Source organism: Mastigoproctus giganteus, chromosome 14, assembly GCF_048544385.1.
Source record: "Mastigoproctus giganteus isolate SK-2022 chromosome 14, ASM4854438v1, whole genome shotgun sequence".
Classification (NCBI taxonomy): Eukaryota; Metazoa; Arthropoda; class Arachnida; order Uropygi; family Thelyphonidae; genus Mastigoproctus; species Mastigoproctus giganteus.
In genome coordinates, this window is record NC_143588.1 from 27,999,844 (window position 1) to 28,012,790 (window position 12,947).

The 12,947-nt window shown below is 35.3% G+C and overlaps 1 protein-coding gene across 1 annotated transcript in view; it reads right to left on the bottom strand.

Annotated features, from left to right (window-relative positions):
* Positions 1 to 343: 343 nt before the first annotated feature.
* Positions 344 to 12,947, bottom strand: part of LOC150075035 (tensin-2-like) — a 737,845-nt gene continuing 725,241 nt past the window's right edge. The window contains exons 28-29 of the mRNA XM_090389056.1: positions 10,953 to 11,078; positions 344 to 495 (exon numbers count right to left, since the gene is read on the bottom strand). Of these exons, the coding sequence (XP_090245182.1) occupies positions 344 to 495; positions 10,953 to 11,078 (278 nt within the window). The remainder of the gene's footprint in view (positions 496 to 10,952; positions 11,079 to 12,947) is intronic.

Genomic DNA, 12,947 nt, shown 5'->3' on the forward strand with positions numbered 1-12,947 from the left:
TGGTTACAGACCAACTTATATCTATCATAGGCTTCCATGTCACCCATTAATTTGTATGTATCCCATGCATTTTTCTTCTCTGCCACATGTCTCATTAATTCATCTGACAACCATTTAGGCCTAAACCTTGAACAATATTTCTTAGTTGGTATTGTTCAAGGTTTAGGCCTAAATGGTTGTCAGATGAATTAATGAGACATGTGGCAGAGAAGAAAAATGCATGGGATACATACAGAAGAATTCTCTTACCTTGGGTTTTCTTGAGTAACGGCTGCATCCATTCGAAAGGTGTTGAAATAGCATATATCTGGAAGGGGGATGAAGGAAAAAGCAAGCATTTGCCCTAAATCCTTGCATGGGGAGTAATTATAGGTAAAAAGGGAGATGATGTCCTGAAGACGGATGGGGGCTTTTCGTTAATACCATCTTCAAGGAAGGGTGAATATGTGTCGTAGGCCATTTTTAAGATTTCCCTTGCTAATGCTAATACATATTCTGAATTAGATTAATGAGTATTGTATTAGTAGAATATCATTAAATATTCAAACAACCCCCAGGGGCTCACATCTGGTGAGTATGGCTTGGCACACCCATGGTTCTGAGCTGAGTATCATCATTCTTCTCTTTCTTGGTGATCCCCTTCTACTTCTGACTCTTGTTTTCTCTCTCTCTCTCTCTCTCGAGATAATTCCGAAATTGTGTTTTTTTTTTTGGCTGGTGCAGCATAAGCCTCAGGCTTCCTTGCACCATATGGCTAATAATACAATACAATACAATACAATACAATACAATACAATTTTATTTATCAAGAGAATTCGTTTACAATAAATGAACTTGTTAAGAAAAGCAAATTTCTTGACAACAAGTTGTAATTCTTCCTTTACAACAGTTTTGTACAAATTTGTTATCTTACAGAAAAAACTATGAAGTCACTACACATAGTATATTCCACACTGTAAACAGAGGTAGTAGTTTATCTGCATATCAATTCTAATCTACTGTGTTATTGAGTATCAAGAATTTTCTTATTAGGAATTTTAATTTGGAGATGGGGTAACTTCTCCTGAGCCTGAAATCAATGCTAGCCAACAAGTTGTTTATTATATTCATTGTGTGCCTATCTCCAAATTTATTTAGTATCCTAGGGTGAGGCAAAGTAATTGCTTTTGGGTTCCTTAAATTTTGTGAGACATTTCTTTGCAGATTCGACTCTTCAAAAATAGTGTTAAGATTTTTTAAGAATAGATTTAACTTCAGTTTTTGAACTGGATACAGTATTTTATGTTTCAACAAAAATTGCCTTCTCTTGTTCAGGTCATTCCAAGAGTTTGTCTCCATTAAAAGTTTCAGAATCCTATTCATTAAGTTGTTTATTGCCCTTATTTCTGTTTTATTTGCTCGTGCCCATATATTTACTAAATAATTGAGTTGAGAGTCCACTAATGCATAAAATAAGGTAACTTTTGTTCTAAGATTTAACTTATTCTTAATGTAGTAGAAAAAGTACACATAAAATCTCATTTTTTTGTACAAGTTTGTTATATGCATTACCCAACTTTGACTGTAGTCAATCCATAACCCAAGGTAACAATGATTTGAAACTTCTTCCACAGTTAGACATTTGCAATTCTTGAAATTCTGATCATGTAGGCAATCATGTTTGTGCAATTTGATAGAGGGTTGAATGTCCAAGGTTTGATGAGGAGGTCTTATTACCAAAAATGAGTGCCCTGAGGTACTCCTCTCTTTACATTATAAGATTTTCTCTTTGTATTTTCTACTTCTACTGTTATTTTTCTCTTGGTTAAATAATTTGCTAGGAGTTTATTGAGTCTTCCCCTTATACCATATTTCAGTAATTTCTGTTGCAATATTGGGATATCAGTTAGGTCATATGCTTTGGTCAAATCTATAAATAAAATCAGTATGAAGTTATTGTTGTTTAAATGTAAGTTTATAGAGTCTACTAAGTTCTCTAATAATGTCTGTGTGCCCTTGCCCTTCTGATATGAGAATAGAGAGTTGTTTAACAGTCCATATTGATGTAAATATTTGCTTATATGGGAAAATATATAATTTTCTATTATCTTATTTAAAACTGATTGTACTGTTATTGGTCTGTAATTGCAAAAGTCATCAGGTGGTCCCTTTTTATATATAGGAATTATCTTAAATGAGAGTAAATTTGTAGGATAGCTTCCCGACTCTAACATCCGTGCTATTAGCTCTACCAAGAGAACAGAGAACTGTTCTTTGTTTCTCTTTACCTCGGTTACTGTAATACAGTCCAGTCCGTAAGATTTCTTGTTCTTTAATTGTTCTATAATTTTAAGAATCTCAGTATAATGTGGAGCTAAGACTACACAAGAGTTCATTATCTGAGGAAGCCTATCTTGTTGAGTAAAGGAATCTTGGCAATATTGTATTAAATATCTGAGATCTAATACAGCTTTGGCAAACCTATTTGCAGCCTCATATTGTTTGTTTGCACCAGAAATCTGTTCTACTAGTATTTTAATTTGGTTTCCCCTTGACTTTTTCTTTCTTGTACTTAACATGTTATTTATAATGCTCCATTTATCCCTTTGTGTTATCTGCTTATCCATGAAAAGATGATTGTAATGTGTTTTTTTGCTTATTTATCATACCTGTCACTTTATTTCTGAGTGTTTTATAATTGTGATAATGTTCTTTCTTTGATGGACAATTTCTATACTGCCTGAAATATTTATTCCTTTGTACCATTAGTTCTTCTATTTCTTTAGTCATCCAAGGTTTCCTAAGCTTAATCCTGCTACTCCCAGTGTTTGTGTTGTTGGCTGTGTGATTAACTTTTCTCTCAGTATTAAACCTTGAATTGTTTATCATTTGTATTATCTTATTTGAAAAAACATTTACATTTGTTGTGTAAGATGCTTGATCTTGTATTAACATGTTTTGTATGTTCTGTTTCAGTTTACCTGTTGATAAATAATTTTTCTTCGTAGCCTTTGTTAATTTTATATCTTCATATGGATGTTGTTTTGAATACATATCTACTATTAGTATACATGTTCTGTGATCTGAAAGTTGATTTAATAGTATGTAGGAATTAGCATACTTCAACTTGATATTTGCAATTAGGTGGTCCAAACAAGAGCTGACTGTTCTATTACCCTCCATCCTTTGTTGCCTAATTATTCCAAATAAGGTATGTTCAAATCCATAATTGTTTAAGATTGCAGAGTATCTGGGTATCACATTATCAGTTCCATCGGTTAGTAAATTAATATTAAAATCTCCTACTAGTATGGTCTTATCTGTTTGTATGTCGTCCCATTGCAAAATAATGTTTTCTAATTCTATTAGGAAGCTGTTTATTGAATCTGATGGTGGCCTGTAAGAAGCACAAATCATGAATTTGTTTTCTGGATCTTCTCCTAATAATTTGACACAGCAGTTTTCACAAGACTGAGTTAAGTGGTAAACCTGTATTTCCCTAAAGCATTTTCTATAGTATATTATTATTTCTCCACCCCTTCTCAACTCTCTCAATATATAGACCTTATCATAATCTTGTATGTTATAATTGAAAATTTCATCACTTTTTATGTTAACCTCTGTTAAAACTATACATGAGATATATTCTTTCATTGCATTTATATATTGCAAGAAGTTAAACCAATTTTTTCTTAGTGACCTGATATTTAGAGCTACCATAAAGAACTGCTTTTTATCAATTATAGGAGCTTGAATATTTTAATTATTTATAAAATGTAAAGGTGAATTGAAAAACTGTGATTCCTCAAAAAGCATACCTGATGTCTTAATTTTACCTTAAGTCTAGATTTCTGGAAATTTCAATTATTCACAATAAAAGAGTCTATTTTATAAACTGCAAATCCTTTGAACTCTGAATTCTAATGGCTCTTGAAGATTCATTCTTCTTCACATAAATTTTGCCATGTTTTAGCCATAAAAATTTGTAACTGTGAGTTCTTATTAATTGTTTTGTTTCCCAAAACAATTGCTTGAGGTGGGCTGTTAAGTGGTCATTTATGTAGATTGGGATATTGCTATTGTTCTGATATATATCTTTTGCTGTTAGTCGGATCTCCTTTGCCTTTCTCATCCATTTTTCCTTTGCCACATGGTTTGAAAACTTCACAATTAGTGTTGGCTTGTCGTTTGTTTTCTTATTGTTTGGTAGATGGCAGTATAGTGTATTATGTAATAGTGTTATGTAATAGTGTTCTATTTCTTTGTTGTGCTGTAGTTTCAATGCAAGTCCTAGCTGCTGTATAACAGGCTCTAGATCTTGGCCTGCTAATCCGGTTAATCCTACTATTTCTACATTATTCGCTAGCAACTGCTGCTCTATCGAGTCTATCCTTGAGTTAAGCAAGTTGGAATTTTCCTAATTTTTCTTGAATGAAGCTTCCAGCTCCACAATTCTTTTGCCGATTGCTGTGTTGGAATCCTGTAGTTTGCTTATGCTTTTTTGTATTCTGTCAAAGGAATCTGAGACAAATGAAATCAATTTCTTGATATCTTCTACTTCTGTCTTCAGGTCTTCCATTTGCTTCTTTATTGGTACTATCTCTATTAGTAAATCCAGCAAATGGATTTTACTGGATAGCTTTCTCAGTATGTCTTCCATATTAAGGGTGTTCGCCTGCTTTTGTGTAGCTTCTAAGTCTTCGTTCACTTCTTTTGGTGAATGCAGCAAGTCATGAAATTCTTCTGCCGAGTAGGAAATTTCACTTCTTTCTTCCCTCTCTTCTTTCCTGCACAATATACACCTCCACTGCTGTTTCTTTTGTTTCGCCATTCCTTTATAGGTTGCTTCTTTCAATGAGCATCTGTAATGATATCCATTGTTGCAGCCATGACATACAACTTCTTGCACATGCAGCGGTAGGTTGCACTTTTTGCATATATTTTGATTCATTTTTGCAAATCTTTGGAATAGTGAATACAAGATGTTTCAGATAAAGCACTTGCACAAAATAAATAACAAAAGAATGAATTTAACAACTTACAACTAGCAAAAATTTCCAATTTTCTCTTGGAGCATTGATTAGCAGTAGACATGCTAATACTAGCCCTCTAGCGGGAATAATAATAATAATGTTTCTTTATTCTTTTGCTGGTTTTGCAAAATACTGATATAACATCCTTTTGATATAATGACCGCTTTTGTCATGCCCCTTGGGGTTCACTATAAAGAGCTTCACCACAATGGACTTTTGAGTTCAATATAAAGAGGATATTATTAATTTTTTATAATTTATCTAATATTATTTTAATTTTTCATTATTTTTTTTTGACCATTGCAGAAAAATCAAACAAAAAGGGTCATTATATTGAAAGGATGTTATATCAATAGTTCACAAAATCAGCAAAAGAAAAAAGAAAGGTTTGTGCATTTAATATAATTCTATTAATAATACAATATACCATAATATAATTCAGAATATGAACTATGGTATTAAACAAGTAAATGAAGGCTGTAATTGTGCATTGATTGAATGGTGTCGTAAGATTAATTTGTAAATATAATTTGAGACGTAAATGGATGTCAGATTAACTTATGAGCCTTGTGGCAGGGAAGAAAAATTCGTGGAATGCATATAAATTATCAGGTGATACAGAAGCCTAGAGTATATATAAATTAGTCTATTATCAAGTCACAGAGAAGGTTAGGCAAGCTAAGGCAGATTACAAGGAGTCTCTGACAAAGAATTCCAAGAAATGCAATAAAGATTTCTTTATTTATATTAACAATAGAAGAAAGGGGTTGAATCACATTGGTCTACTTGATGACAATGGTTTAAGTGTTGATAATCTGTTCAGGTTGCTGATAGTAGTAGTAGTGGCATGTGATGAAAGAAAGCAAGTGTATGAGCTTATGCAGCATCAGCCAAAAAAAAAAAAAAAAAAAAAAAATCACCATTCCCTCCAAATGCCTGTCCAGTTCCTCCTTAAATTTATTTAACCTATCAACTTCCACAACGACAGATGGAAGTTTGTTCCAGCAATTAACTACCCGCTGGCTAAAGGCAAATTTCCACACATTTATTCTACATCTGTCTTTTCTTAATTTGAATTTATGCCCCCTTAGGTTCGTAATCTGAACAAGTGGAAGGATTCCATCAGAATTCAGCATGCTCAACCCATTCAAGGCCTTATACACCTCAATCAGATCATTGCGCAGGTGCCTAGTCTCCAGCCACTGCAATTTGCAGAACTTAAGCCTCTCCTGGTAAGAAGATCCCTTCATTCTCCTCACCAATCTTGTTGCCCTTCTCTGTACACGCTCAAGTAAATCTACATCCTTCCTAAAATGAGGCCTCCAGACCTGTACGCAGAACTCAAGGCGTGGCCTGACCATTGCCTTATAAAGAGGGATAATCACCTCCTTTTCCCTGCTAGCAAAATTCCTATATATCATTGACAAAACCCCATGACCTGCCCTGGCAGCCTGTCTGCATTGCTCAGAAAACTTCATATCTGACTGCACAATTACTCCCAGGTCTTTTTCATTTTCTACCACCTTAAGTGTAGTACCACACAGTTGGTACATTTCCCTGGGGTTACTACTACCCATATGCAGTACTTTGCATTTGTCAAGGTTAAACTTCAGTTGCCACTTCTTAGCCCATCTGCCCAAATTATCTAGATCCTGTTGCAGTAGCACACTGCCATTACTGTCATTAACAACCCTGCCAACCTTTGTATCATCTGCAAACTTCGACACTAAGCCTGAATTGAAAAACTGAATAGGCATTTTGCATCTACACTCAGACACAAGGAATTATTTAGGGAAGGGGATGTTAGAAGTTTATCAATCTCTAAAGGGCTGCTAAATTATTTTGTGTCTGAGTGTAGAGTGGAAGAGAAATTGTTGAAGCTAAACATAAAAAAGGTCCTTGGGTTGATGTAATCTATCCAATTATATTAAGGGAGGCAGCAAAGAAAGTAAGCAAACTCTTAGCCATAATTATGAGAGCATCCTTTGATTCAGAGGAGGTCCCTATGGAGTAGAGGTGTGATAATATATCTACAATTCACAAAGAGAGCGAGATCAAAAGGTGACATGAGTAATTACAGACCTGTTAGCTTAACCATCTGTTCCAGAGAAAATAATGGAGTCACTGGTTAAAGAAGTAATCCAGGCCCATCTAGACAGGAATACAATTATACTGCAATCACAACATGGATTTTGTAAGGGAGCAATCTTATTTGACCAGTCTGATTGGATATTATGATGCAGTGACCAAGGAAGTGGATGCAAAAAATAATTTTGATAACATATACTTGGATTTTAGGAAGGCGTTTGATACTGTTGACATTCATCCCCAGGGGCTCACATCTGGTGAGTATGGGCTTGGCACACCCAGGGTCCTGAGCTGGATATCATCATTCTTCTCTTTCTTGGTGATTTCCTTCTACTTATGACTCTCTCTCTCTCTCTCTCTCTCTCTCTCTCTGTTAGGGTAATTCGGGATTTTTTTTTTTTTTTTTTTTTGGCTGGTGCAGCATAAGCCACGGCTTCCTTGTACCATATAGCTAATAATAATAATAACAAGAAAAGACTGCAGTACAAACTGGAGCAATGTGGAATTAACAGGCAAATTACTGCTATGGATTAAGGGATGGTTGAGTGGGAGAAGCGCCTCCGTAGCCAGGTGGGAAGGAGCAGTAGTGCGTAGCACACGCTTCTTGATTAGACCGGGGTTCGAGCCCGTCACCACCAAATGCAGAGGATGTGGAAAGGTCAGGGATTGACCACCACATATCTCGGAGCAATATGGCCTTAGTTGCTAATGCTCCTAAAAACCAAACAACAACATGGTATGGAGTGGGAGAAGACTACTTTTCATGGACTAATGTTATTAGTAAAATCCCTCAGGGTTCAGGGCAGGGCCAATTGTTGTTTTCAATATTTATTAATAATGGTATGTCATTCATAATGTCTAAGTTTGCAAATGATGCAAAGTTGGCAGGGTGGTTAATGACAGTAAACAGGGTGAGTTACTGCAACAAGATCTAGCAAAATTAGGCCGAATGGGCTGAGAAATGGCAGTTGAAATATAACAAATGCACAGTACTGAATATGCATAGCATTAATCTCAGATTAACATATCAACTGTGTGGTACTACAACTCAGAGTAGTGGAAAATGAAAAAGACCTGGGGTGATTGTGTGATCAGAAAGGAAGTTCTCTGAACAGTACAGACAGGCTGCCAGGACAGCTCACGGGGTTTTGAGCTGTCCTGGCAGAAACTTTGCTATACCTTCGTACAAGGGCCGTGGTTAGGCTGCATCTTTAGTACTATAAACAGATCTGGAGGCAGAGAAGGGTAACAAGATTTGTGAAGAGAACAAAAGAGTGCTGTTACCAAGAAAGGCTTCAGTTCTGCAAATTCCAGCATCTGGAGACTAGGCAGTGAGATCTGATTGAGGTGTTTAAGGCCGTGAATGGATTGAGTGAAACTAATAGTTTTTGCCATAAAATGCAAGGAGGCCACAGGCTTTTGCTGCACTGGGAAAAAAAAACAAAAAAAAACGTGTACCTCATACATATGAAAGATGTACAAGGTATACATGTTTATTTTATATGAAAACATCCTTTGCTTGGTAGGTTAGAAAAATCCAAGCCAATAGCCTAATTAACTATTTGATTGCCAATTGATTACCAATCAGCACTTTGTTTGCCATGCCTACCTGTCAATCAATATATCATTCTCGACTTTGCTCCAGTCTGATAACACCTACCATCTGTTTACCGAGCGAGCAGTGCTAGAGTGCCGTGTCAGGAAACTAATTTTCCATGTAAGTTATACAACATTTCTCATCGTTCTCGTATTGGCTTTCTTTACCTTCGCCAAGAGCTGGTTTGAAAACTCTCACCTGATGGAGCAACAACGCTGAGCAATTGGAAGATACAATGACATATAAACAAGTGGCAACATGATAATGGATAAGAGAATAATGGTATAAAATGGTGGACAACAGATATGACTGATCAGAAAACTGATGGATACTGATGGCCCACTGTATTTGCTAAGTTAAATGTATCCATTACTTTTCAATAATTGCTAATTCTATATTTTTAATTATATTGCTGTAAAAACTTTAATTTTGTGTAAACATTATATTTTTATAATTATAATGGTCAAAAGAATCAAAAAATAATTAAAGATGAAAAAAATTTCATTATATTTTTTATAAACTAGAATATTATTTTGTGTAATATTTAAAAAGCTGTATATTTGAATTTCATGTATTATAATTAAATATGTTCAGCAAAATTTTGGCTACTACTATTTGCTCTTATCATTGATCTAAAATTATTAAGGTTCAAAATTAAATAAGGTTCTTTATATAATAAACCACATGATAACACAAGGGAAAGTAACAACAGAAAGAGCATTTGAGAGGTGCTGAGATGACAAGGCATCCTAAGAAATGTGATTGGGGAGGTAGGATAATGGAACCTAAGGTAATGGCCTCCATAGTTGAGTGGTCAGGAGGGGGGAGTGCAACAGCACATGCTCTTTGAGTAGACCTGGGTTCAAGCCCTTGAGTGCTAAATATGGTCGATCTGCCAACTCATGGCAGATTATAGTCCATTTCCCTCAACAAACCATTGAGGAGGCTTCCATCCTGCAGTGGATTAATAATGGCTGCAGTTTACCCCCCCCCCCTTTTTTTTTACCTTTATATAAGGTAAAAACAAAGTTCCACAATTTATTTATTTTTTTTATTTTTTGAAAATAAAAAGGTTCCTGAGTTCACATCCTCAAATATTGCAAATAATAAGAATAACATACATCTGTACACTAATATTCAGACCCACTTATAAACCTAAAAAAATCTTAGCTCACAAGCATGCCCAGCAGACAAAATTCCAACCTCTATAATTTAAAAAAACTTCATACAGTTAATTCAAACAGACTCTATATGAACAATACTAAAAACCCATAAAATCATATAAACCCCATATCCGAGGATACGCTAGGGCAGCATAAGCTTAAGATAGGGAACAACCAAGCAGACAGAACTACTAGCCTTCACAAATGCTACCAACCAGGAAAAACAACAAAACTACACAAAAAAAAAAAAAATAATAATAATAATCATAATAAAATAAATAAATAATAATAATAACACAACTGAATGCTTTGTAACTAGTTGATAAATAGTACAATACAGAACACACAGGGTGCTACCTATAGTTCATACAGAAAAATAAACCACATAATAACACAAGGGTAAATAACAAACAGAAAGAGCATTTGAGAGGGTCTGAGATGACACGACAAGACATCCTAAGAAATGTGATGGGGAAGGTAGGATAATGGAACCTAAATGAAAATTCCAAAATGAGAAAGCAAAAGTTAAAAACAACTATTAGTAAAACCTTTCTAAAAACATTTTAGAAAAGTATTACTAAACTGCAAATATTTAAGATGAATAGGATTTCCCTCCTCTCCTAATACATTATAAAAATTTGAACAAATTTTTATAATGACATATTATTATTATTTGCTATATAGTGCAAGAAAGCCTGAGGCTTATACTTCACCAGCCAAAAAATATACCCGAGTTACCCTGAGAGAGAGAGAGAGAGAGAGAGAGAGAGAGAGAGACAGAGAGAAGTAGAAAGGAATCACCAAGAAAGAGAAGAATGATATGAAAAGGCTAACATGTTCTTCAATTGTTTGAATAATTTCAGAGCAATTAACTAGCAAACACAGAATAACAGTAAATAAAAATCACAATTAATAGTAGCATTGAATCTATCAATCAACTTCTTTCATTTTTAAGATGAAAGATTTGTAAAAATTTGCATTTCATGGATTATTGCATGATGATGGACTGCTTAAAAAAAATTCAAATTCATCATGGGAAGTCATTTTACACCCACTCAGAATTATAAAAATAATAAATATGATTAAATATACCTGATTTATTCTGCACACTGGGTGGTGGAATGGCAACCTTAAGAGCAAGGCCAAAGGCACCAGGAAAAGAGTTACTGTCTCGTACAACAAAAGTGCCTGGGAGTTTGTCCTTCAACATGCTAATTGCTGGAAAAAAAATTCACTAACATTTATTATTATAATAACTGTTAAGTAAAAGCTATAGTTTCTATACTGAATATGCTTGAAAACAAAGCCATGAGAATAATAACAGGTTTCCAAGTACACTAAAAAAAAAAAAAAACATAAATAGTTAGCATTAGTATTAGCAAAAGCACATATGCAAGAAAGCAAGCTTATATAGCATCAGCCAAAAAAAAACATACACCCTTCTTATTTCACCTCTCCACTAGCTCCAAATGTTTGTCTAGTTCTGCCTTGAATCTATTTAAGCTATCAACTTTTACAACGACAGATGGAAGTTTGTTTCAGCAATCAACCATCTGCTGGCTAAAGGCAAACTTCCTCACATCTATCCTACAACTGTCTTTCCTCAATTTGAATTTATACCCTCTCAGGTGATTATTCTGAGCAAGAAGAAGAATCCCATCAGCACTGAGCATGCTCAAACCATTCAAGGCTTTATACACCTCAATCAGATCACCTCGAAGGTGCCTAGTCTGCAGACACTGTAATTTGCAAAACTTAAGCCTTTCTTCGTAAGAGCAACCCTTCATTCCGTTCACTAACCTTGTTGCCCTTCTCTGTACTCATTCCAGCAGCTCTACATCCTTCTTAAAATGAGGCCTCCAGACCAGTATACAGAACTCAAGGTGTGGCCTGACCATTGCCTTATACAAGGGGATAATCACCTCCGTATCCCTACTAGAAAAATTCCTGTATATCATTGACAAGACACCATGAGCTACTCTTGTAGACCGTCTGCACTGCTCAGAAAACTTCATATCTGCCTACACAATTACCTCCCAGGTCCTTTTCACTCTTTACCACTGTCTGTGTAGTACCACACAGTTGATACGTTACTCTGGGGTTACTGCTTCCAATATGCAGTACTTTACATTTGTCAATGTTAAACTTCAGTTTCCACCTCTCAGCCCATCTGCTCAACTTTTCTAGATCCTGTTGTAGCAGTGTAGTCATTAGTGTCATTAACAACCCTGCCAACCTTCATTTCGTTGCAAACTTGGACATTAAGCTTGATATATACCAGCATCAATATCGTTAATGAATACAGAAAACAACAATGGACCCAAACATTGAACCCTGGGAGACTCCACTAATAACATTAGTGCACGGTGAGCAGTGTCCATTGATTACCATTCCCTCTCTTCTTCCGCTGAACCATCCATAGCAGCAATTTGCCTCCAATGTCATACTGCTCCAATTTGTGCAGCAGTCTTCCATGTCCAACAGTGTCGAAAGCCTTTCTAAGATCCAAATACAGGAACTCCCCGAATTACGTAAGGGTTGTGTTCCACGGAATGCTACGTTAAGTCAGAACTGCCTCCATGCTTGTGCAGCACTCGAAACTGTGCTTGCTGAATTGATTGAATCAAAAAAGAAATGTTCGACGAACATGTAAATAGAAATATTTATTGTATTTATTAAATTTTTTATCTCGTGCACAGGAAAAATTACAATAGCGTGCAATTTAAAAATTATAAAATTACAAAAAAAGAGAGCAGATAGGCATAACGTCAGTAAATTTTACCTCTCGAGCATCGTTGCCAGAATCACCGTCTTCAGCTGATAAGTATGCTGCTGAGGAGGTTGAGGGCTGTGGAGATTTAGAAATGGTCGGCAGCTCAACCTTACGAAAGAACATATTAATGGATGATGGACGGTGGCTTTTTTCTTTTCATCGTAGATTTCTTTGTAGCCTCTGTTAACTTTTAAGAATCGTTCGCTGTCAGGATCTATCTTCTCAAACCTTACCATTGCTGATGCAATTTCACGAAATGCCATTGCCATCTCTCTGGTGATGAAGCATCTCATTTGGTTCATCTTGAGCTTCAT